Below are 27,776 nucleotides of genomic sequence, written 5' to 3' on the forward strand. Positions count from 1 at the left end.
TCAACAGATGTTCCTTTGATCTTCCTGGGCTCAGATGGCAAACTCTGCTCACTATCCTGGGGTTAAAAGTTCCTGTGGCTGGGATGGAGGCAGCCTCTCAAACCAACTAACCCCAGGACTTGCTGCTTATTGTTAAAGTGGAACCTAGCCCAAAGCTCATGAGACCAAATCTTGTACTGGGATTTTTCTTCAGATCTTCTCAAATTGTCCAAAGTGTCCACTTGTGCCTCTGTTCTTATTTATCTCCACCCACACTTTGTTCCCTCTAACATGTTATTTTAACTCTTTTGTGGGAGAAAATCTTGAGAGCTTGGAATTTTCTGACCTATTCCACCATCTTTCTAGAATCCTCTCCAGAATTTGTTTACTGAAGCTTTCAAGGGGTAGAGATCATGTACTGACAAAATCATTTCCATATTAAATGGAAATGATTGATTAAAACACTAATGACATGTTTGTGTGTGTGTGTTCATGTGTGCATACATGTGCGTGTAGACTTACCTAACAAAATTACTGCAGAGGAACATTCAGAAATAGTATGGTCAATTTATGAGTAGTTCGTTTTTAGGGACCAGAACTTGTTCTAGTATTTTCCTTGACAGTAACCCAGTTGGATCTTCAGACCTGTCATTTCTTTCAAATATTTTTAAGCCAGTACTAAATTATATTGGTGTCCAAGTGATGTTTGAATGTTAGCATCTGAGTAACAGTGGAGAAAACCACTTAAAAAAAACTTCAGGTGATTAGTGACACAGAAAGCCACACTAAAGAAGGTCAAGCTGAACTTTAACCTGTTTAAATGATGAATAACTTGTCATTTTGAACAGGGTTAAGTTGATGTCCATGTATTCACTTGTGATAAACATTCATCATCATCACTCTTATTTAAATAATATTTTCATATGCAAAAAGCAATTTCCTCACAATAAATCTCAGTTAATCCAGATAGTATCTGCATTTTACAGATAAGTAAACCAAATTTAAGAGAAGTGAAGTAGGGGTGGCTAGGTGGCGCAGTGAATAGAGCACCAGCCCTGCAAATCAGGAGAACCCAAGTTCAAATCTGGCCTCAGACACTTAACACTTACTACCCATATGACCTTGAGCAAGTCACTTAACCCCAATTGCCCTGCCTTCCCCCCTCCAAAAAAAAAAAACTATCCTCCATCCTTTGAATGTATTTCTTCTCCTCTACCTCTCAGAATACCTAGTTCCCTTAAAAGCTCAGCTCAGATACCACTTATATGAGGTCTTTCTTGATTCTTGCCTATTCATAGTGCCTCCTTCCCCACACTCCCCCAAACAATTACCTTATATACTTACATAATTTATTTTATTTATATTTTATATAATTGTGTCATATGTATGTTCATACATATACATATATATTCATTTAAGTTTATTACACATGTTGTCTATCCTTAATGAATTTAAGTTCCTTTAAGACAACAATCCTTTTTATTTTTGGTATCCTAAATGCCTCATACAATTCTTATCTCATAGCAATTATTAGCAAATACTTATTGATTGACTGATTATCTAGATTATCTATATCTAAATCAAATACCTATCCAGGTATTTGATAAAGCATCTCATATTCTTCTTATGTAAAAGATAGGAAGATATGTGGTATGATATCACATATTATTCAGTGAAGCACCTTCTATATGCTAGGCACTATGCTGAACGCTAGTGATACAAATAGGAAAAAAGGAAAGGTAGTTCTTTCACTTCAATCTAACAGGGGAACACAGCAAACAAGAGGAAGCTAAAAAGGGGTTGGGGGGGGGGAGGAGAACAGGGGAGGACTAGAACATTGCTCTTAGTAGACTTGCTTCTTATTGGGCACTTTCATTGACTAGGCCTGCTTTTCACTGCACATGATGATATCTCTATTAAACCTGCCTTATTAGTTCTTCAAACAAACAAATATGTACAAATAAGCTATATACCATATAAATTAATAGAGGGAAGTCACTACAATTAACAGGGGTTTCTAAAATGCTTCCTGTAGAAGAGTTAGTTGGGACTTGAAGGAAACTAAAGAAGCAAATAGGCAGAGATGAGGAGGGAGACGCTGCAATAATGAATGTCTTATTCATGGAACATCAAAAAGGCTAGATCCAAGACTAAACAGGGGAATAAAATGTTGAAGAAAACTGGAACTAGGAGGGGGCTAGGTTATGAAAGGCTTTGAATGCCAAACAGAGAATTTTTTATTTGATCTTAGAGAAGATAGGGAGCATCTGGAGTCTCTTGGGGGGGGGGGGGAGAATGGTCAGACCTTCACTTTAGTGACTAAATATCTACTGAATTGGATAGATTGTAGTGGGGAGAGATAAACCCTGGTCCCAAAGATAACTGGGCATATGTCCTTCAGAAGGTAAAGAGAAAACCCCAACATATAGCAAAATGTTTATCACTATACTCATTGTGCTAGTGAGGAATTGGAAGCAAAGTGACTGTACCTTGTTGAGAAACAACCAAAAAAGAAACCTGTAGTGTATGAATTTAATGGAATATTACTATACAATAAACAAATATTAGGAATTCAGAGAAGCATAGGAAGATTTGTGTCAACTGATGTAAATTGAAATAAGTAGAACCACAACAGCAGTATAAACAATGACTGTAATAATATAACTGGTCAGCTAGGTGGCTTGCTGAATAGAGTACCAAGCCTGGAGTCAGGAAGACCTGAGTTCAAATATGGCCTCAGACACTTACTAGCTGTGTGACCCTGGGCAGGTCATTTGACCTTCTTTGCCTCATTTTCCTCATCTACAAAATGAGCTGGAGAAGGAAATGGCAGATCCCACCCATTATCTTTGCAAAGGAAACCCCAAATGGTGTCACAAAAAGCAATTGAACAACAACAAATAACAATATAAATTTTAAAATCTTTTTTAAAAAGTCAGACTACTTTAATCACAAAACCATTGAAGATCATAGAGAATAGAGAATGAAACATACTTCTCTCCTCATGGCAAAGAGAAAGGGCACTAATAGAGCAGAATGGTATTTACGTTGTCAGATTTGATCCAGCAGATGTTTATGCTTTATTGTTTCTATTTGTCAAAATGTAAGTTTCAATTAGAAAATTGTAGAATCAAAGAGGGAAAGAACTGTTTTTTTTTCTCCCAGAAATGACTATGATGAAAACACAAAGATATCAATAAATTATTTTTTAAAAAGAAAGTTGTCAGAATTAACAACTAAATCCAACCAAGCACCAATAGAAGAAATCCATGTTGGAAACAACACAATTTTTAAGTTGTTGAAGGATTGATTTTGAAGAGATCTAAAAGAAGAGAAGATACCAAACAACTGGAAACAATCACAGATGAAATTAATATTCAGGAAAAAGTGATCAAAAGGAATTCAGTAACTAGTGCCCAGACTAGTTATTGATAGTACTTATCTTATCTCTCTGAAATCTTAATGAAAATTATCTAAATATACTTGGAGGGTATCCCTCATGAAAATATAAGAAGGGAACAAGGAGTCTTTTTACAAACAGTTTTCTACATCTGTAATCATAGAATTAAAACACACACACACACACACACGATCTTGGTCTATTTATTATTTATTGTTTTGATGGGCTTTTTGCGTTGGACCTGTGGTTTCATTGGAATTCTCAATATGTCATTCATATAGGAACTACCAGTGAACTCATCTTTTCCTACAACTCCTCTCCTTTTCCCAACTTCCCTATTATTTTTGAGGTCACCACCCTGCTCCTAGTCACCCAGTCTCTCACATCATCCTTGACTCACGCCTCACAAATCCCACATATTCAGTGTGTTTTCATATTTTTTTTTTCATTTTTGCTTCCACAACATTTCTTATGTACCCCCTTCTCTGCACACATACAGCTTCCACTCTAGTTCAGGCCCTCATCACCTGTTACATAGCTTTCTATAATAGCTATCGGATTTTTCCCCCTAACTCAATACTTTCCCACTCCAGTCTATCCTCCACTGTGGCCAAAATAAGTTTCCTGAAGTACAGCTTCAACACACATACTTAATAATGACTTCCTATTATCTTCAAGATCAAATGTAAAATTCTAACTTTGACATTTAAAACTCTTCACAACCTGGCCCCTTCCTATGTTTCAGTCTTCTCACACTTTCTTCTCTTTCACTCAATCTATGATCCTGCTATATTACCTACATTCTCTTCATTACACCTGATTCTTAATATCCCAATTCTATTTGCATTGCAGGCTCCCATGCCTGAAATACTTTCCCTTTTAACCTCCAAGTTTTTACTGAAGACATTTGGTTCAAATCTATACCTACAGAAGCAAAACTTTGTGTAGGCAGCTTTTTCCAATCCGCTAGGTATCTAGTCCCTTCCTTTAAAGATCATCTTCCATTTACATTATATATATCTGATATTTACATATTTATTTGCATGTTTTCTCACCCACCCATTAGAATATGAAATGCTTGAGAGCAAGAAGTATGGCTTACCTTTATTTCTATCCCTAATCCTTAGCACAGAGTCTGATACATAATAAGCTCATAATAAATGCTCATTGACTGACAGACACAAGTAGCATATGTCAGAGGCAGAACTTGAATCCAGGTCATCCAAGACCAGTTCTCTATCTACTATAAACATTGTCTGTCATAAATTGATATTAAGATTAATGAAAATCCATTATGTGAGTTTTGAGGGTAGCCTTCTTAAATTGATTATTTTACTCATTTAACTACACCCAAAAACAGTAAATGAAAATGTGGCTTACCCAAGAGGATAGATCATTGGGCTGAATTCCAGACAGCCAACAAACCCACCAGTCAAGTGTTCTTACTACCCAAGAGCCTTTCAGTGTTGTCTCAAATGAGATCACCTTTCAACTTCATGGTTTCCCAAACCTCAGGAATGAATATTTTTAGTAGCTTTCTATTAACTATGTGTTGAATTTCAAGGGGTAGAATTTTTAATTAGTTAAAGATAACCAGTGACAAAACAGTACAGCTTTAGGGAATACATTATATCCTTCCATGCAGAATAAAAAAATTAAGATAAATAAATAATCCATACATTAAAAATTGGTGAAAAGCACATGTCAAAGAGCCTTTGAAATATTGTATTTCTTGGAATCAATCAACAAGCTCTTATTAAGCTCCTTTTATTGTATATACCATGCTGGACACTGAGACTACAAAGACAAAAGTGAAACTGCCCCTGACCTCCGCAAGCTGAAGGCAGAGAGTAGAGAAGGAAGAGGATAGGAGATATTCACATATAAATAGATTCAAGATATATTCAGGGGAAACAGGAAGGTCCTCTTGAAGGAGATTGCTTTGATCTGAAGCTGGAGGGAGTAAAGGTTTTCAAGAGACCAAGATACAGAGGGAACACATTCCAGTCTGTGCAAAGACTTTGGGTGGGAGATGGAATACTGTGTATAGGGAAGAGAAAGTAGACTGAAGCACAAAATAATGGAGAAATAGTGGGGGAATAATGTATAATTAGCCTGAAAAGTTAGCCTGGATCCAGATTGTGAAGGACTTTAAATGTCAAACAGAGGAGAGATTTATATTTTATTATAGTGGTAATAGGAAGTCATTAAAGCTTCTTGAGCAGGAAGAGAGCATGGTTAAGACTATTCTTTGGGAATATCAATATATTTGCTATGTGGAGGATAGATTAGAGGGGTAAATAGACTAGATTCAGGGAGACCAATTAAGAGGGTATTACAGTAGTTCAAAAGATGGTTTTGATATAAGTAGAAAGAATAATATGAATTCAAGAGATGTTGAAGAGGTAAAATTATGACAAGAAAACAACTGATTGGATAATGGAGGAGAGGGAAGATTATTCTGAGTTTACAAATGAGAGTAACTGGAAGAATGTGGTATGTTTCATAGAAATTGGGATGTTATAAGGAAGAGCAAGTATAGGGGGAAAATAACATGTTTAAATTTGAGAATTATCCAGTATATCTGGTAGACAAGTATTGATGCAGGGCAGGAGAGAGATGAATGCTGAATAAGGGGATTTAGTAATTGATAGTTGAATTGATGGAAACTTATACAAATCACTGAGAAAATACAGAGAATAAGAGGACTAAAACAGAACCCCAGGATACATTTACTCTTGAGGATAGCAAGGGATGATGACCTTGCAAAAGAAGAAGGAGTCAGTCAGACTCATGGGAAAGAACACTATGACAAAGCAATGTCATGAAATCTGAGGGGAAAGAGAGATTCAGAAGTGGACAAAAAGTTTTGGACAGTATGGTAAAAAGTATTAAATGCTGAAGAGAATCCATAACAAATGTTAAATAAGAAAAGTTCATTTGATTTAACAGTAAAGAATTTATCTAAATCAGTTGTAGAAAGTGCTTTAGTCTCTAAAGATACTCAAACATTCCTACTAAGAATGGAGGAAAAAATAATCTTCAGTTGTCTTGATAAATTCTTGGGACTTTGCCTCTAGGTTGACAAGATAATAAAATTAACATTTAGAGAAAAAAATAATAAAACATCATAATGGCATGGAAATGTCCTTATTGCTAGGCTCACATATACATGTTAATGTCACAGTCTCAAAAAAATTATACTAGTAACAAAAGAAGATTGAAACCTCAACTCAGAGAAAAGATATATATTATCAGTAAGATTATATCCTCATGGAGGAAAAAAATTATTTCCTTATTTTCCCCAATGGACTTCTTCTGATTTTTCCATAATGTTAGGTCTTCTCCATGGTGTCTCTAAAATACTAGTTATATTAGTTTTTTTTTAAATATTTTGCAAAATAAATTGAGTGAATCCATCTCTTTTTTTTAGTTGGCAGAAGTTAAATTAATTTAGATACTTAATATTAAGGCAACATAGTGTAAAATCCTAGTTTCAGAACCCAGGAAGTCCTGTGTTCAAGGTTTATCTTTGACATATGCTGGTTATATAACCCTGGGTAAGTCACTTAATTTCCCAATGCTCTGTGCAACTGTCTGAGACTCTAAGTTCCAAAGAAGGTATAGACCAGCATTGATAAGATGTCATTCCCCAGGTAATTACCTAAACCAGTAAAATGTCTCTCTTCCTGTTTTTCCTCAGTTTATCCCCTTATTTGTACTGTTGTCTAGAGAAAGATCAAGAAGCCTGAAAAAAGACTCAGGAAAAATATATTCTTCCTCCTAAAATAGATAGAGGTGTGAAAAACTGTAAGCTATTACTTTTCTCTCCTATTATATACATTTTTTCTAATCAGTTAACAGTCACACACTCCCTGTCCAATCATTTATAAAGCCCTATTATTTCTAGCTTCATAATCTCTCATATGTGGTCCCTTCTCTCCGCTGACACTGCCATCACCCTGTAATCAGGGCCTTATCACTTCATGCCTGTACTGTTTTAATGGCCTACTGTTTGATTTCCCTGGATCAGCTAGATGGAAAAAGTAGATGGAGTACCAGGCCTGGAGTCAGGAAAACTTATCTTCTTGAGTTCAAATCTGATTTTAGACACTTACTAGCTATGTGACCCTGGGCAAGTCATTTAACCCTGTTTTCCTCTGTATTTTCATCTGTGAAATGAGCTGGAGAAGGAAATAGCAAATCATGCCAGTATCTTTGCCAAGAAAACCTCAAATAGAGTCATGATACTCCCTGCCTGAGTATCTTCCCATTCCTATCCATTCTCCATTCAGCTGCCAAAGTGAAAGTACAGGTCCAACCACATCACCCCCTTCCCATTCAGTAATAATAGCTAGAATTTTTGTAGCACTTTAAAGTTTACAAAGCACTTTAAAATATTATTTTATGCTCTGAAAAACCTTGGGAGGTTTTTAATTTTATTTTAAATTTATTCATTTTATTTATATGTTTATATATTTAAGGAAACTGAGGTACATAAATGTTAAGTAACTTGACCAGGGTCTCCCAGCAAATAAATATCTGACACTAGATTTGACACAGGTCTTCCTAACTCCAGGCCTATTACTCTACCCAAGTGTTCCACCAAGCTACCAGTAACTCCCTGTTAACCTCTAGGATCAAATATAAAATTCCCCATTTAGCTTTTCAAATCCTCCAAAACCTGACCTTTCTAGTCTTCTTACACTTTACTCCACTCAACATATTCTATGATTCAGTGAACATAACTTTCCATCTTCTGACTCCTAATGTTTTCATGTTTTGTCATCTATTCCGGAAGGCTCTCTTGAGACATCTCTGCCCCCTAGCTTCCCTGGCTTCTTTAAAGTGTCTGCTAAAATCCTACCTTCTGCAAGAAACCTTTCCTGCCTAATTCTACTTAATTATAGTGCCTTCCCTCTGAGACCATCCCCACCCCGACCCCCCATGTATTTTGTTTGTACATACTTGTTTGCTTGTTAACTCTCCATTTAAATTCTGAGCTCCTTGAGAGCAAGAGCTGCTGCTGCTGTTGGGTTTGTTTTAACCTTTCTTTGTATCCCCAGTGCTTAGCCCATCCTGGCACATAAAGTAGTAAGTGCTTAACAAATGGTAGTTGACTGATTACTGTCCAGGTGATTTTTCATTTGGTCACCCTTTCTATCTTATTTAAGGCCAGCCCTAAAGTATAGTCTCTGAAGGTTAATATAAGTGGCAGATGGCAGTGGGAGAAATGTTAGTTAGCAGGAGAAGCCTTTAAGATTAAATCTCCCCAGCCAGAAATAACTGTGGAGTAGAAAAAGTTCCACGTTTCTGTTGGCAGAAATATGGCTAACACATAACTCCTCTGTATTTAGAGGTGTGTGCAAAGGTTCACAAAACTTAATCAAGATTTGAAACCCTTTGAGATTTTATTGTTGCATATTCTTTATATATTCTATATATTGCATATTCTCTATATACTTAATAATCTATTCACAATGATTTTTCAAGGTCACTTTTTTCTGTGAAATAAAAAAGTGGGCTTGAATTTCATTGACAGCTTTCATACTCTACAGAATCATTGTTTATGATATTCTTTTGCAACTTCATCTGTCTTTGAAGCCTCTTTGGAACTTTAACTAATGATGTCTTCAAAGTATTACTGATAAAGGGCAGAGAAAAAGGGATTATAATATAGAACATTTTCCTTCTGTTGGAGGTGATTCATAGCTACACAAGCAAGCACTTAGAGGGGAAAAGGAAAGGAACGTTGTTTTGGGATTTTGGGGGGAGGCAGGGGGAGTTAAGTGGCTTGCCCAAGGTCACACGGCTAGTAAGTGTTAAGTGTCTGAGGCCGGATTTGAACTCAGGTCCTCCTGACTCCAGGGTCAGTGCACCACCTAGCCTCCCCTAGGAATGTTTTTTAAAGATCACATATAAGTATAGTATACCTCTTCATCTTGGGCCCCACTAATTTGGAGTAAGGGACAATTGAGGCAGTAATTGGGAAGGTTTGCCTTTGCATTATCTATGAAAATTAGAATGACAGAATATTAGATTTTAGAAGGATCTTACAGATCATCTAGTATATATCTCTCATTTTAGAGATGAAGAAACTCATATCCACCACAGTAACTCAGTGTTACCCTAAGTGAATCCATTGTCATCTGATATTGACTTCACTAGGGCCATTTCCCTTCATTATTTCTCTGGCCCCAGCCACTCACCCTTTAATTCTACTCTCTGTTCCCTATCTTAAGTTTTCCTTTTCTTACCCTCTCTACTCTGATCTTTCCACCCTCTATTTCCTGATCTTTCTCTTTTTAGATTAATTTCTGAGTTTCTTTGCTGTACTGTCAGTGTAAAAAATTAGTTTTGGAGGGGATGGCAAGGAAGAGGTTGCAAAGAAAAGGAAATGGCAGTACTTCATACATTTATACTAATTAGTACCTTATGTATAAATACTAAACAGAGAAGTGGGTTTTAACTTCCAGTACCAAGATGCCATAGTGAAGAAGGAACCCTCTGATGGTCCCCCAAATTCCCTTTCAAACAACTAGAAAACCACCTTAGAATTGATCTGAGTAACTTCTCCCAAAGAATGACAGTAATGAGACAACATACCAAAACTTATGATACGCAGCAAAAGCAGTTCTTAGGGGAAGTTTTATATCTCTAAATGCTTACATGAATAAAATAGAGAAAGAGGAGACCAATGAATTGGGCCTGCAACTTAAAAAAAAAAACAGATAAAGAACAAATTAAAAATCCTCAATTAAATACAAAATTAGAAATTCTGAAAACCAAAGGAGAGATTAATAAAATTGAAATTAAGAAAACTACTGAGCTAATAAATAATAATTTTTAAAAAGCTAGAAAAAAATAACATTTCATCTGGAGGAACAAAAGCTCAAGGATATCAAGAAAAAAAAAAGGCAAAAGAAAGTGTTCTAGCCATACCAGATCTCAAACTGTATTATAAAGTGGTAATTATCACCACCATCTGGTACTGGCTAAGAAATAGAATGGTGGATCAGTGATATAGATTAGGTATACATTACATTGTAGTAAATGACCTTAGTAATCTAGTATATGATAAACCTAAAGATCTAATTTGATGAAAAAAACCAATAAAACAGATAAATCTTTGGTTAATTTGATTTAAAAAAACAAGGAAACCAAATTAGCAATATCAAAAATTAAAAGGGTAAATTCACCACTAATGAAGAGGAAATTAAGACAATAGGGGCTATTTTGCCCAATTATATGCCAATAAATTTAACAATCTAAATGAAACAGATGAATATCCACAAAAATATAAACTACGTAGATAACAGAGAAAGAAAATAAAATAACCCAATCTTAGAAAAAGAAATTGAACAATGTAAACTTCCTAAGAAAAAATTCCCCAAGACCAGATGGATTCACAAGTGAATTCTACCAAACATTTAAAGAGCAATTGTTCTTAAACTACAAAACTTTATAAAACTATTTGGGAAAATAGGAGGAGTCCTATCAAATTCCTTTTACAATACAGATATGGTGTTGATACATAAACCAGGAAGAGCCAAAACATAGAAGAACCTTATAGACCAATTTCCCTAATTGTCTATAATGAATATTGATACAAAAAAGTTTTAAATAAAATACTCACAAAAAGATTATAGCACTATATCACAAGGGTCATACACTAAGACCAGGTGGGATTTATACCAGAAATGAAGGTCTGATTCAAATATTAGGAAAACTATCAGCATAATTCGCCATATCAGTAACAAAACCAACAGAAATCATGTAGTTATCTTAATAGATGCAGAAAAAACCTTTGACAGAATACAGCACCCATTACTATTAAAAACACTAGAGAATAAATAGGAATAGAGTTTACCTCAAAATAACAAGTAATATTTGTCTAAAACCATCAGCAAACATTATCTTTGTAATAGAGATAAGCTAGAAGTCTTCCCATTACAATCAGGGGTAACATTGTACTAGAAATGTTAGCTATAGTAATAAGAGAAGAAAAAGGAATTAAAAGAATTAGAATAGGCAATGAGGAAATAAAACTATCACTTTTTCAAGATGTTCAGATGGCATATGTAGATATCCTAGAGAATCAACTAAAAAACTCCTTGAAATTATTAACAGCTTTAGCAAAGTCACAGGATATAAAATAAACCCACATAAATCATCAATATTTCTATATACTACCAACAAAGTCCAGCAGCAAGGGATAGAGAAATTCCATTTAAAAAAATTATAAACAATATAAAATACTTGGAAGTCTACCTGCCAAGACAAACCCAGGAATTATATAAAAACAACTATAAAACTTTTCATACAAATAAAGTTAAATCTAAATAATTGCAAAAATATTAATTGCTCATGGATAGACTATGCCAACATAATAAAAATGACAATTCTACCTAAATTAAATCTATTTATTCAGTACATACCAATTAAACTATCAAAAATTATTTTTTTTAATTCAATTTTTAATTTATTAATTTGTTTCCTTTTAGTTTACAGGATTCAATTCCACAATTCCTTGAATTTCACATTTTGTCCCCCTCCTTCCTCCCCCCATGGCGTCTTATGTAGAGCTAGAAAAAAATAATATTTCATGTGAAATAACAGAAGGTCAAGGATATCAAGGAAATAATTAAAAAAAGAAAAAAGCAAAAGAAGGTGGTCTAGCCATACCAAATCTCAAACTGTATTATAAAGTGGTAATTATCACAACCATCTGCTACTGGCTAAGAAATAGAATGGTGGAATAGTGGAATAGATTAGGTATACATTATATTATAGTAAATAACCATAGTAATCTAGTATATGATGAACCTAAAGATCTGAGCTTTTGGAACAAAAACTCATTATGTAACAAAAACTTCTGGGAAAGCTGGGAAACAGGAACTAGGTATAGACAGAATATAGGTATAGTCAGAAACTAGGTATAGACCAGCATCTCACACTGTATACCAGTATAAGGTCAAAATGAGCACATGATTTGAACATAAAAGGTGATGTCATAAACAAATAAAGAACATGAATAGTTTATCTGTCAGATATATAGATAAGGGAGGAATTTAGGACTGAAGAAGATAAAGAGTATTACAAAACATAAAATAGCTAATTTTGATTATATAAAATTAAAAAGGTTTTGCACAACCAAACCAATGCAAATAAAATTATAAGGAAAGTAGGAAACTGGGGTGGGGGTAGGGAATTTTGGAACAAGTATCTCTGATAAAGGTCTCATTTCTCAAATATATAGAGAACTGAATCAAATTTATAAAAGTATAATTCATTCCCCAGTTGCTGAATGGTCATAGGATATGAACAGACAATTATCAGACAAAGAAATCAAAGCTAGCTATAGTCATATGAAAAAATGCTCTAAATCACTATTGCTCAGAGAAGTGCAAATTAAAACAACCCTGAGGTACCACTTCATACCTATCAGAGTGGTTAATATAGCAAAAAAGGAAAATGTTAGATGTTGGAGGGGATATGGGAAAACTGGGACACAAATGTATTATTGATGGAGTTGTGAACTGATTCAGCTATTCTGGAGAGCAGTTTGGAACTATGCCCAAAGGGCTATAAAACTGCATATCTTTTGATCCGACAATACCACTCCTAGATCTATATCCCAAGGAAATCCAGAAAAAAAGGGAGAAAGACATATTTGTACAAAAATATGTGTAGCAATTCTTTATAGTGTTTAAGAATTGATAATCAAAGGCATGCCCATAAATTGGGGAATGATTAAACAAACTGTGATTGTAATGGCATATTATTGTGCTATAAGAAATGACAAGCAGGATAATTTCAGAAAAATCTGAAAAGACTTACATGATCTGATGTATAGTGAAACAAACAGAACCAGGAGGACATTGTATACAGTAAGTGCAGTTTTATTCAGTGAAGAATTGTGAATGACTTAGCTATTCTCAGCAATATAATGATCTGAGACAATCCCAAAGGATTAATGATGAATCATACTATCCACCTCCAGAGAAAGAACTGATATTGATTGAATACAGACTGAAGTATGCTATTTTCTCCTTTCTTTCATTTTATTTTCTTTTATTTGAGTTGTCTTGTACAAAATGACTAATATGAAAATGTTTTACATGATTGTACATATATAACCTAGATCTGTGCTTACTATCTTTTGGGAGGAATAGAATTTAGAACTTAAAACTTTAAATAAAATGTTTTTGAAAATTGGGTGGGGGGAGATGGATTTTTCTCTTTACAGTTTTGTATGGCTCTCTTTGTTTAACTTCTGTCAGCAAGGTATTGATGACATATTGCCATACTAAGTGATATATTTTCTTTCTATATTATAAAATATGTCAAATCTGCCTAAAACCAAAACTTCCTCGTGGACTTTTCAGAATGAATTAACTTATCTTCCTAAAGTATGGTTAGGTAAGAATAAAGAATAAAGAAAACTCTCTAGAGCTGGCTGAGTCCAGGAAGTTTAATTTGGGAGATTATTGCAGAATGGGATAATAGCAAATAAAATTAATCCCTGCCCTTTCAGTGCACAATTTATTATATTTCACATCTTTTAAGACATGCTTTTGCAGAACCTTAGTGATGTGATACTCAAATCCAGTTTATTCTTTCTTATTTTTTCTGCTGAGGTATTATAGGTACCAGGCAGCATTTGGATTCTTTGATATTTCAAGGTGTTATATGAAATAAAGACTGTGGTCATGTCTAAATCATGACTAAATTTGTAAATTTTTCATTGTTTTCTAAATCATGACTAAATTTCTAACGGTAATGAATGGTATTGCTTTGAAATACCTGCCCCCTTGTGTCTCCAAATAGTGTTGTTCCTGTGGAGGAGAGTGGGGAAGAAGTCTGGGCTTGTTTTCATTTACATAGAGAGCTCCCATTGTATATCAGCAGTTTTTCTGTAAATTATAATCTTAGAGAGTTGGTTGGAGGGGCAGGGTGAGGGAGGAGTTGAGAGTTTAAGTGATTTGCCCTTTTCAAGTGACCTTATCAGTTTTCCCATTCAGATATCTGTCTCTGTGCTGGCAACTGAATAAAACTAGTATATGTCAAGGACTGGACTAACCCTAGATCTTCCTGACTCCCAGCTAAGTACTTTACTATTAAATCATACTAGATCTATTTGTTCCCCTCATTATAGAACTATTTTCTTTCTTTTTTTTTTTTATTTTTGGAGGGGGGAAGGCAAGTCAATTGGGGTTAAGTGATTTGCCCAAGGCCACACAGCTAATAAGTGTCAAGTGTCTGCAGCCACATTTGATCTCAGGTCCTCCTGACTCCAGGGCCAGTGCTTTTTCTATTCACTGCGCCACCTAACTGCCCCAAAGGCCTATATTCTTTAAGACTAGAGCAGTCATGCCTCTTACCTATTGCAATGTAGTCATAAAATCAACTCCAGGTTTTGTCTCAGTAATAATATACATAAGCATACTTACTGCTATATAGGCAATTTGCATATCATTTATTTGAAAGTAAAAGAACCAGAATTCATTCCAACTACCTTTCCTTCCCTAATTCTTCTTATCTTCCCCCAAACCTTCATTTACCTTCCTTGTTTTTCCTTTTAGGTCTGGTTCTGTTGATCTGATCACTTTCCTTAAGACACTTGGTTTAGGCATACCCTCTTACCTGTAGCTCTATGGTTATTAGTTTTAATACTTTACCGTAAGCCATACCATATTTCTTTCTCTCTTTTTTTTTTTTTTTTTGCTTTTTGGAGGGGAGAAGGCAGGGCAATTGGGGTTAAGTGACTTGTCCAAGGTCACATGGCCAGTAAATGTTAAGTGTCTGAAGCCAGATTTGAACTCAGGTTCTCCTGACTGGTACTGGCTGGTACTCTATTCACTGTGCCACCTAGCTTCCCCTAGCCATACCATATTTCAGTTCAATAAGCATTTACCAAATGCTTACTATGTGCCAGCCACTATGCTAATCTCTGGGAATACAGAAAGAGGAAAAAGATCGCCCTTACCCTCTAGAAGTTCTCAAGCTAATGGAGGAGACACCATGTAAATGTATTTAAAACAAGCTTTATACAGGATAAATAGGAAGTAAGATGGAAGGTAATGGAATTAAGAGGGGTTAGGGAGACATATAGTAGGAGATGAGATTTTAAGGGACTTAAAGGAAGCTAAAGAGGTCATTAGACTGGAGGAGAAAAAGCATGTTATATACCATATTTTGTGATCTATCAAAGTAGTATATAATGAAACTTTTAATATTTCCCGTATTTTTCTCATCTTCCACCTTTACTCTGGTCACAGTCTTCCATTTGTGTGGATCAGAGACCACCACGTTAAATAAAATAGGGATACTTCTCAAGGTAAAAACAAAAAGGAGTTTTATTATGATCTCATGAGAAAGGGCATCTGTGCTCTGATTAGGCGTCAGGCAAGAGAGGTGAGAGGCAGGAACCAAGCTCACAGTTATATACCCTTACCTCGGAAACCCCCAACCCCACAACTGGCCTTTACTCCCATTGGTGGGAAGGCAGGCCCACAATCTAAGCGCAGGAATCTACATTGGAGACAAAGAACACAAAAACATGTAGGTGTCCAGTGTAAAGCCAGGAAAGCAGTTTTGTCCTTATTTGGCATATCTTGTACTGAGGTGGCACTGAGGAAGGGGATGACTCCCTACCGCTCTGAGTTTTGAGTCCTTATAAATATCATGTGATTTCCAGTAAAGGTGTTCCCACAAGAAACCTTACTAGTTTGGGGGTATACTCTGAGAAGTTTTCACCTCTCTCACTCACATTGATTCTAGAACACAGCTTTCTGTATTGATTCATAGGCTAAGAGTAGTAAAAACATTGTTCCCTAGAGATGGTGTTTCTTAAGGGGAAAAAAAAAGTTAAGGACCAGGAGACCCAAGTTTTGGCCTGACTGCCTGTAAAGCCATGCAGACTGCTGCTATGAGCAGCTTTCAAGGTTCTGATTACATAGTATAGTGAATTCTGTATGTATTAAATAACAAATCAGAGCAAAACATTCACAGAAAATCAAAATGCAGCATTCACCATGTCACAGCTCAACAACTTATCACTAAAATGGCCACATAGTTTTCACAAAAGTGGTCACATAGTTGTAAACAAAGCACATTCATTTAGTCAGTCACAAAATCCTTAATTCGAACACAAAGTACAAAAGTCAAAGTTCTTCACCCTAGGTCACAGTAAATCATAATCTTCTCAATCAGTACACAGTATCTAAGTAAAGTCTTCTTTCAGCCTAACTCGAGGCTGGTTTTCAACTTCCATGGTTCCTCTTCCATGGTCCCAGCTCCAACTGTCACCTGGGTTCAAAGGCAGCTCCCAGTTCCTTGTCCAGTTTTTTGTCCAGTTCCCATTCTATATTGAAGTTTACAGTGTCCAGTCCGCTTCAAGTCCTTCACAGTTCCTGTTTCAGGGAACACAAAGTTTGACAGAGCCACAGTAATATTCATACACATTTCCAGCACCATCATCAGTTCACTATCTGCCTGTGAAATCAACTCAGACCGACCAACAAGGTCTGAGAACTCAACACAAATCATCAACATAGAAATCAACACAGACCCACAAACAAGGACCAAGAGGTCAGCACAAATCATCAGAAAAGTCCTAGGACCTCCAAAACTCTCCTCCAAGACTTCTGTAAACATAAAGCCAGAAAATCCTCTTTCAGGGCTTCCAGTCAGGTCCCAGGGCAGTACAAAGTCCCAGTACAAAGTATCACAAACAAACATCAAGACAGAGCAGACAAACAGAGTGCTGGGATACCACAAGTTTTCTCCTTCTCTCTGCCACCACAAGAATTCTCTTCTCAGTTCTGCTGTCTCTAGTCTGTAAATTCTCCTTCATTAGCTCCTCCCCTTCCTGTTGCAGGAGTTCATGAGTTCTAGGGTTCACAAGTTGTAGGGTTTACACGTTCTGTTTCATAACAGACTTGATACAAGAATATTGAATACGAGATACTGAAACAAGATGTTAATTCAATAGCTGAAACAAGGTGTGAACTACTTCTATGCTTGCCATTACACTGCCACTGACTAGCTGTGTGGCCATGGGAAAATAATTTTAATTATTTGTGCCTTAACAGTAGGCATATCTTGAGAATCTGAATACTGCCTTCTGGGCAGATTTCAGATATGGCTCATTATATACTTTTGCCTCTTCAATTAACTTAACCCAAATTAGATATTGTACCAAATTTAAAGTCCTTTGGACAAGTTACTACAGTTTAATTAAGTATACAAAACAAGTGTCTGAATTAACTGAACAGCATTCATGGAATCATAGTTTTAAGAGTTGTAAAGGACATTAGTGTCTATATCTGCATTTTATTGCCTATTAGAAGTTATAAATTAACTTAAGTTTTTCTTTTATATACATGATACATTTTAACTGTTTTGCCAAAGACCTTAACATGAGCCCTAAGTGTGTGATATCTACAGTTTTGATCTGATTTGGAGCCAATCCCTCCATCTCCACCACAGAAATATCACTCTTCTTGTCTTCTACCATAATTTGTCCCGTTTCTTCTCTGCCTTTCTTACCCCCACATTAGAATGTAAACTTCTTGAAAATAGAAATTGTTTCATTTATCATATTTATGTCCCCAACACCTAGCACATAGTAGGCCCTTAATAAGTGCATGCTGATTGTCTAGTTAAATTCTCTGTTTTGTAGGTTTATTTCCTACATTTTTTCCTTCTCGTTTCTGACAGAGCTAGAAGGAAGGGAATTAAGTATCAGACCATATAAAACATCTTAAGTTTGCCAGATTTGTCATTTCTCCCTTCATATCTCTCCTATGTGTCTCCTTTCTTCTCACAGAGCCACCATTGTAATTTAGGCCCTCGCCCCCTCACCAAGACATTTACAATGGCCTTCTATTTGGTCTCCCTGCTTCAAGTCTCTCCTCTCTTCAATTCATCATTCACAGAGCTGACAAAGTAATTTTCCTAAAGTTCTCTATTTGTCAATTAAGAAGTCTTCTCACATTCTAGCCTCTTTCTACATTTCAGGCATTCTCACATTTAACTTTCCCACATGCACTCCACATTCCAGTTCTTCTCACACTAATTCTCATCTATTGTTTCCATGTTCCTTTGCATTGACTGTCCCCTTTGTCTGGAATGTGCTAGCTCCTTACTTCCCACTCTTGACACCCCTAGCCTCTTTCAAAACTCAGCTCAGATATGACCTCCTACAGGTGTTCCTGGTTCCCTCTAGCTAACTGAACCTTATTTTCTCTAAAGTTACTTTCTTTCTACTCTACATATATTGTATGTGTAACTTTTTACTTAAATGTTGTCACCCCCTTTAGAATATAATCTCATTGAAGGCAGGGACTTTGAATTTTTTCCTTTCTTTGTGTCCCCATCATTTAGCGCAGTACCTGGCACATGGTAAGCATTCAATAAATGCTTTTTTTATTGATTAACTGATTATAATTCTTATGAAGGGAACTTCTGCCACATCCCTCAGTGACCCATTCTATTGTACAACTGCTGTCCATCAGATAGTTTTGTCTTATTCTTCTTATTTATAATAGAGTTTAAGTCAGCTACCTCTTCTGTTCTCAGTGGCAATGAAAACCATTTCTTCATTATTACTCATTTTTCAAAATAGTTCAATGAAGTATGTTGTAAATCATTCAATCAACCAATAAGCATTTATTAAGCACCTCCTATGCATCAGGTACCTGGAGAAAGGTACATTTTAGAGTTTTTCTTCTAATGTAACACAGGAAATTATCTTGATCAGTGGTGTCAAACTCAACTAGAAATGTATTCCTACAGGCTACATGCACATTGACTTGCATGATGCACATTGACAAATTAACCTTACATATGTTATAATATATTTTTATTTATTTTGTTAAAACATTTCTCAATTACATTTTAATCTGGTTCACTCTGCACTGGAGAGTTATAGGCCCCAGTTTGACACTCTAGATTACTGCTTCAGATCCTTTTGAGCCCTATCATTAAATAATCAAAAGACCTCAAAAAATCTCTGAATTGATTCTGTGGTTGGTTTGTGTAATTATTTCATACAAGATAAGTAGCCTTGGCATAATGGATAAAGAGCCAGGAAAACCTGGAATAATGTTCCATCTCTAATATAGATACTGTGACCCTGTGTCAAGAAAAGGTGTCAGCCTCCATTGGTAAAAGGAGTTTCCTTCTCTGAAATTCCTTGAATCAGTGAAATCAGATCCTATCCCTTTCCCTTTCAGAGAGCAACCTAAGAACCCCAGATTTATGGCCTTCTGAAAATCTAAATAACAGTAAATATGCTTATGCTTATTCAGTCCCTTACTAATGCTGGTTTTAAATTTTTCTAGAAAACTTTTGATATGCTCAGATTGGTTATATTATTTTTGATGGGGTGCTTGGGAATCTATGTTTGTAAAATCTATTGGTAAATTCAATTTGTAATACCAATTTGTAACATCAGTAATGATGGGGTGCTTGGGATCTATATTTGTAACATCAGTCTCCCTAAGCACTTAGGCACTCTGCCTAAGCAACAAGGTGTGACTCCTTTGTTCTTGCTTAATCTCTTCATCTCTCCTCCTGTCTGACCTAAATCTCATCTCCAAGTTAAACTCCTCAAACTTTTATCTGTGCACTGGTCACAAGTTCCTCTCAGCCCTAATTTTCATCTATGCACTGAAATCCCTTACATCCATCCAATCAGCCCTGACAATGGCAGCCCTACCCTTTAAAAGTAAAAGCCTGTGCCCTTTCTCTTGCAGGTCCCCTAAGGATCCTTGCCCGCTGTAAAGCATCAAATAAACTTTTTCAACTCTGACTCCAAGTAAGGCTGAGCTGAATCTTTTCCAGACTGAATCACAGGTTCTGGTCTTAGATAAGATCAGAGTTCCTGCTGAACGTATTGGGAGCCATCCCTCATCAATTTTGAGTTATTCTTTGGAATTTTAAAATTATTTTTATAATTAGGTGTAGGGAAGAAGGTAAAAGTTTTACTATTTTCTTCAGAAACATTATTCAGGTTGATTTTCAAGGGACAAAAGAGGCTGATAGGGAAATAATCTTTGTGCTAGTTTTCCTGCTCACTGTATTTTCATATCCCTGCTATAGACAATTGGATACTGGTAGACAGTTGGTGCTTTTTACAAAAAATATAAACATTTTGGGAGGGAGTGGGGTTTTAATTTTCAAGTTAGTTTCATTCCCTCTCCTTCCCTCCCCCAATTACTTAATTTCACTCAGTGTGCTGTTTAATCTTTAATTACAGGCTACAAAAGAAGTAATAGAACGGGAGGCTCCAGGAATGGCCCTTGCAATGCTGATGGGATCACTTAATGTTACACCTCTGGGCATGCTATCTAGGTAAGAAAGTAACTAACATGTTGCAAAGATTACTATTTCCATCTATCATGGGATGGCAAAAGACTAGTTCACTCTGACAATAGGCAAGCACTCTGTCCAGGTGAGTAGGATGATTGGACCCTCCTACCTTCAGATCTGTAGCCAAACACTTTGCTTATCTTGACACAAAAATGATACCAGATATATGCCCATGATTTCATTTCTTTTTGTTGTGATACCCGCAAGGGTGGAAACTGCACATTCAGTCAGGGTTAGTGGAAATGATACAGCTCTTTGTTGCCTCTGGTGTGGTTGCAATTAAGTTCCCCAGGACACAGGTTTTTCAGACCTGAGTCATTGGTACTGTTGCAGTTTAGAGTGTTGGGAACCCTGAAATGCAAGGGTACACAGAGTCAGCTTCAAAAGAATTTGACCACTCAAGCCTTACCGTCAAAGTAGTGAGTCTATTGTGATGCCATTCCTAAGTTAATATTCCGGGGAGATTCCTAATGAATCTGTGAAATTTAGTGGGGGTAAGAGTGGTACATATATAGAAGACCATGAGAAGATACATATGGGATTAAGGAGTGGTAAATAGTCTGGGGTGGGACCAGGTGCAGACTAAGAAAGAAGTGGTTGAAGAGCCACCTTGAAAGTACAGTTAAAAGGATTATTGAGTATCTAGATTGACTGGGATGGACCCAACAGATGCCTCAGGCAAATGCCAGGGGCTGGGTTGTGTGGGAAAGTTCAGGGTCCAGATCCCATTGCCCCTTCTGTACTCCAGATGGGGCCAGGGGCAAGACCTAATTGGCTATAGCTATTCTCTTATGACAAACAGTAATAGAGAGCTGAAAGTTAAGTTAAAACAAGTTAAGACCCATTTCAAGATCCATTCTTGACCCTGGAAAAAATCTCTTAACTCTTAGTGCCATAAGTTTCTCCGAAACTTACAGAAAAGATGCTGTTCTACATGGTAGAGGTAATTTTCTTATCTAGGAGTTTTATGTATCAAGAAGATAACAAGCACTTTAGGTGTCCCTGTTGTGTTATTTTATACTCTCTTCTTAGTGCAACAATGATAGATTTTACTTCCCACCTCAGCTACTACCCTGTGCTACCCTCACAGTCCTATGACATTGGCCTCTTGTCTGTTCCATGAATAAGACACTCCATCTCTCCACTCCAGGCATTCTATCTAACTGTCCCCATTCCTGGAATGCTCTCCTTCCTTATTTCTGCCTCTTGCTTTCCCTGACTTTATGTCCCAACTGAAATCCCACCATCTACAGGAAGCCTTTTCTATCCTCTCTTAACTTTATTGCCTTTCTTCTATTAATTATTTTCTCTTTATTCTGTACATAATTTGTTCCTACATACTTGTTTGCTTATTGTCTCCCAGATTAAATTGAGATCTCCTTGAGGGCAGAGACATTTTCCCCCTTGCAGTTAGCACAATGCCTAACAATGTTGTATGCAGAAACACAAGCAAGACCCAAGTAACAATTTAGAATTGAAACTTCTATTTGCTGTGTTGTCTAATCAAGCCAAGTTGGCTGACGGGGTCCCACCCAAAGGCGATCTCAGGTAAAGCCTAAGCTTTTAAAGGGATGCCACTCAGCCAAAGGTTAGATATTAGGTAAGCAGGGACTTGTAGAGGCCAAAATCAGTGATTGGTCAGTACACACCTTGAAATTCCCACCTACAGGGGCGGCTAGGTGATGCAGTGAATAGAGCACTGGCTCTGGAATCAGAAGGACCTGAGTTCAAATTCGGCCTCAGACACTTAACACTTACTAGCCGTGTGACTTTGGTTAAGTCACTTAATCCCAGTTGCCCCTCAAAAAAAAAAAATTCCCACCAGCACCAAGTCTCCCTTACCAGGCAGTGCACCCACCTCCATGAGGAAGCTCATGGCTGGGGAAGGGCAGAGCTAAACATGGCAGTCTGCTCACTTCTGTGATGGAGAGCTGATTGGGGGATGGGAAAGAATGGGGCCAGGTACAACATTCCCCACTTCTTGTGTGTGTGTGTCAAACCTTTGACATTGCTGGGCCGAATCCTATAAGTCATTCAGTTCTGTTCCCAAGGGCTAGTAGTGGGGATCCCTAACAATTAGCAATTTAACAGAGCTAATAGGGACTTAACAAATTGTAGAAAACAGTTAATGAGGTAGGGTCCTATAATCAGGGCCATAGTCAGGAGGAGGAAGGGGGCCACATTTTCCCATCTATCCTCTCATTGAATTTCTCCAGGAAAGAAGGTATCAAAGTAAAGCCCAGGTCTGGACTCTTGGGAAAGCTCTGCATCTGATGTCGTCTTTTTCAGATCCCTTGGCTCAGAGGGGGGGTAATCTTCAGATGACTAGAGTTCATACATACAATACATACAAGCTGGCACAAACAGCCAGACGAGTTCTTAGAAACATCATTTAACACCAAGGATACATATAAAGGTCCAGTTTTCTAGCCGTGCAAGACTAGGTTCAAACAGTATAAACAAATACTTCGGTTTTCTTAGCCACACAGGGCTAGGCTCAAGCAATACAATAAGGTTTTCTCACAATTTTACAAAATGACAGGATTACATTAAGTCAGATACACAATTACATGTCATCAAGATAATCAAGAAAACTTACATACAGACTATACAAGAATCATTATTAATATACGATTCCTTGTATCCCAGTGACTTATTTCATTTAAACAACGCTTTTAAATCCCAGATGCCTCATATAGTTACAGAATTTGAAAAGGAGTTCTGCTTTTCCAGTTCAGATCTAGAGGTGACTAGATAATTCTGACTTAATATAAATTAGCACAGTCACTTAAGATTAGTTGCATATTTTCAAACTACAGAAAATTTTCAGTTTATTTATTCTTTATTATTTCCACCTTTCCTAAATCCTATACCTGGCATAGTAATCTTTTAAAATACAAAAATCTTTTTAAAAAATGATTTCATCTGCCCTTTGTAAAATTATTAGACATATGCTTTAATAAAGTGTAGCAGCAAGCACCCCAGCGTCTCCAGGGTGGCTGCCAATACAGGTTCTTAGATCTGCTTTGTTAAAGGAAAGCAACTCAAAATGGGTTAACAAGCTTACTTTAATCAGTCAAATATGTATCGTTTTACCTAGTTCAGGGGAAAAAGTTCAGCACCTCGAACTTCAGAGTATACAGACAGAATTATCAAGATAGAGAAACAGATCAAGTAGACAGGTTTCCAAACTGTCCAACCATTACATCCATACCAAATCAACATCTGGGCTTTTTTAAGCTGGGAGGCTCTCAACAACAGCTTCCCAGAGTCTCATCTGATCAAATCACAGAAAACTTCTCAAAGTGAGCCCCAAAGCAAAGCCTCACATCAGGGATTATATAGCCTTTTCCTGGGTCAGAGAATGTAACCACCCTCTTGACCCACTGCCCAATCACACAGCATCAAGGTGTGGGCATTCCTGAAAACCAAGCCTTCTGCCACAGGCTCCCTGTGACCACATTCAGCCTATTAGGAGGCAGAGTATATTTTCAAATCGAAGAAGGTTCTCAGAATCTCTTAAGCCTATCAAAGGGCCTAAGGGCAGGGAAGATCTTTAAATTTGCATTTCCATTACATAAAGTAACATTAATTTCACCCTTGCCACTATCTCATACAATCCTTGTGCTAAAATCCAAACTTCTGATCTTATTCCCAAACATGCTGAAAGCTTGAATTCACATAATGAAAATTTTTAAAGCCAATTTTTATACATCTTTATTTAATTCTAAGAGTCATCTAAGTCTGATTCTGTTTCTCTCCTCAACTTCACTATCCTGGTCAATTAGGCATCTATTTCATTACATTTTGCCTTATTACTAATCATCTCCTTCTTTGAAGGAATCTCTATATTTATTGCTTTATTTGACCCTGGATATTACTTCTCAATGAATTTGCTATAGAAAAAGAAGTAAGAACAATGTCATAAACCTTGCCAGAAGGAAAACTTCCTTAGCCATGTTTGGATCCAGGCATGAGTCATTTCTGGTAGTCATTTAGATAGCCACCAGGTGCTGAAAGCAGGGCTTAGGCATAAATAGGTGGGGGGGTTTCCTTTTCAGAAAGAAAAGGCACAGTTGGAAATAAAGTCAGAGAGATTCCCACATGGGCAGTGTCTGAGGTTGTCCCCAAATTTTTCCAAGCACAGACATCTACCTTGAGCAGTTTGCAGCCTCTGCCATCCCATCATTGGCTTTTATGACAATGGATTTCTGTAATTAAGGCTCAGAATGATAGCAAAAATTTACAGTCCCCCGAATTATTAAATATCAAATAAATATGGACTAGTATCCTTCAGATAGGGCTATCTAAAATTTGATTGAGCTATTAATCACAAATTCAAGTTACAAATCTTTATGCCTTCCCAAAACTTCCTTGTGCTCTCTCAACATACTTAACCATCTAAAACTGATATCAACTATCTGGAAGCAGGAGGGGCTGGATAAACCCCATTCATCCCCAAACCTTCTTATTTGCATTGTTCAGCTTTCCATAAGTAAATTTTAGAAATTATCACACAAGACCTCTCAAAACATCTTTTCTAACAGTATTTCTTTAAGCAGTTTGAATTAACCTGGTGTTAAAAATGGTATCTTTCTTTTCTCTCAACTAAAATATCTCTGATTTAACTAAATATCTCTGACTTAATTATTGCATACCAAGTGTATTAATACCCAATTGGTCTTTCATCACTTTGAAATTAAAAACTGGGGTTCAAGCATAGGCACCCTAGCAACCCAAGCACCCATCATTCTGCCCTTAAACAGATGGGACCCTGTATCAGCAATGCCATATTCACAATGCCTATAGAGATTACAAATATGCTGATATAATTATCCATCACAAAATACATCAGGTTTGCCATTTGGGGAAATAAACTAGAAAATTTATTAAGATACCAAAAGACTGAGTCCCAAAACCAGAAAGTGAAAGCCATCAGAGTAGTTATGATATTGGCACAGGTAGATAAAGTAGAAATCACCCACATTTTCAAGCCTTTAAAACAGAACAGGCTACCTCAGGCAAAGGTCCTCCTCTCCCCACTCACAGCAACCACCCAGCGTCCTGGAAGCACGATCCCAGCAGCTCCGGCCTCTGGCAGTACTCAGCAGGGGTCGTAATAAAAAAAAAAAAAAAAGGCAACTGCCGCCAACCGCCAACTGCAGGACCGTTAGCTCGGCTTTTCACTTTCTCTCGCTTTCCGCTTTCTCTTGCTCTGCTATGTCAGCACGTCCATGGGACATGGGAGATCTTTAAATCCCATAACCCTTACATTCGGCCCCAAGATCTTTCATGTCCCTTACTTGGCAAAAATACAGTAGGAATAACTGGTGTCAACAAAATTTCACAACAATATAACAAGAATAGCACACAATAAACACAAAAAACCATATTTTACGGTGGGGCTTGAGCACAAGCTCCCCATCATTCCCCCCACCCCAAACAAATGGGGCCCCAAAATCTTGTGGTAAGGGGTGAAGATCTCTTCTTCTATGGCTACTTGATGCTGAAATCGGATGTAGAGTTGTCCCTGTCCTAAGGGGTCCCATTTGAGAGGTCAGTTCTTAATATGCTTGATGCCAGGTCCAAGGGTGACACATCACAGTTGCAGACAGGGGGTGACATCCAGCTTAAGCTATCAGGCATCTACAGATGGAGGGTACCAAGCCTGTGGAAACAAATCTAACAAACAAGGTGAACAAACAAAAAATCAAGAAGAAGCAAAGAGACAATAACCAGACTATTGTAGCCTCACTCACGGTAGAATAAATGATTTAAGGGTACAATTTTGTAATCATCTTCTCCAGAATAAACAATAGTTACAGTGTTATCCTTCCCATATGCTATAATCTCTGCAGCCTTTGGAACATCATCTGGCTTCCGTTTTACCCATACTTTAGCTCCTGATTTTATTCTATCACTAGAACCAAATCCTTCAGTTCCTGTGACAGTTATTTTGGAAGGAGGGTCAGTTTTTACAAGTGGCATTGTTTTACAAGGAACGATAATCACTTGAACTATCCTATCATTCTTGTGAATCTGTATGGGCCCTTCACCTAAATTCTGGAATGTTACAACAATTTCTCCTTGATAATTAGAATCTATTAGTCCAGCCAATACATGTATTCCTTGAGCTGCTAATCCTGATTTGGGTAAAATCTGTCCAAAGTGATTTTTAGGGATTCTTATGCATATCCCAGTGGAAATTTTTCTTACTTCTTTCCTGTCCAACCAAAAGTCCTCTAAACAATGTAAATCATACCCCACCGAACCAGGTGGTCCTGGGTACGGTGCTGGGACATCTGGCCTCAAGGTCCAATACTCAATATTTGGGATGTTGTGTGTTTGTTGTTTTCTAATTTGCAGATTGGAGGTCATCATTCTGGCTAGAGGTGTACTTCCTCCCAATGGTCTATTATTCAAATTACGCAAAGCCATGAACAAATTATCCTTCCAATGTTGATATGAATTATTGGAACTTAACTTCCTCAACTGTTCTTTCAGTAATCCATTCATTCTTTCAATTAACCCAGATGCTTCTGGATAATATGGAATATGATATATCCATTCTATATTGTTTAGTATACAATACTTCTTCATTTCATTGCCTTTGAAATGTGACCCATTGTCACTTTGAATCTGCATTGGGGTTCCATAATATAGACTTATGAGATCTAGGGTTTTACAAGTGTTTTTCTGGGTTGCATTCTTATAAGGACAAGCTACTAGTACACCTGAATAGGTATCAACACAAGTACATATAAATCTGCATCCTTTATCCAGTGGTAGTGGACCAATATAATCTATTTGCCAGATTTGGGCTGGGACTTTTCCTCTTGTTATCTCTCCAGTTACTACCCGAGGAACAGTTCGCTCCTTTTCCAATTGACATATATGACATTCTTCTGCTATCTGTTTTAACAGTGAATGAGAGATACTAATACCTCGATCTTGTGCCCACTGGTGTGTGGCCTGGACCCCCAAATGGGCTGCTGTTTGGTGGACCCATTTTGCTAAT

At 36.9% G+C, this 27,776-nt stretch overlaps 1 protein-coding gene across 4 annotated transcripts in view; it reads left to right on the forward strand.

Annotated features, from left to right (window-relative positions):
• Nucleotides 1-27,738, forward strand: part of LOC138156902 (gephyrin-like) — a 472,574-nt gene extending 444,836 nt beyond the window's left edge. For 2 of the 4 annotated variants that reach the window (XM_069082398.1, XM_069082399.1), the window contains one exon: nt 20,646-27,738. In XM_069082398.1, coding sequence (XP_068938499.1) covers nt 20,646-20,744 — 99 coding nt within the window. In that variant the 3' untranslated portion in view covers nt 20,745-27,738. Of the gene's footprint in view, nt 1-20,142; nt 20,178-20,645 lie in introns of those variants that run through there. The other 2 variants (XM_069082401.1, XM_069082402.1) reach the window with 2 other exon arrangements.
• Nucleotides 27,739-27,776: the final 38 nt, after the last annotated feature.

Source organism: Petaurus breviceps, unplaced genomic scaffold (assembly GCF_028583685.1).
Source record: "Petaurus breviceps papuanus isolate PSGF00001 unplaced genomic scaffold, PetGlider_PUasm1.0 164, whole genome shotgun sequence".
Taxonomy (NCBI): domain Eukaryota; kingdom Metazoa; phylum Chordata; class Mammalia; order Diprotodontia; family Petauridae; genus Petaurus; species Petaurus breviceps.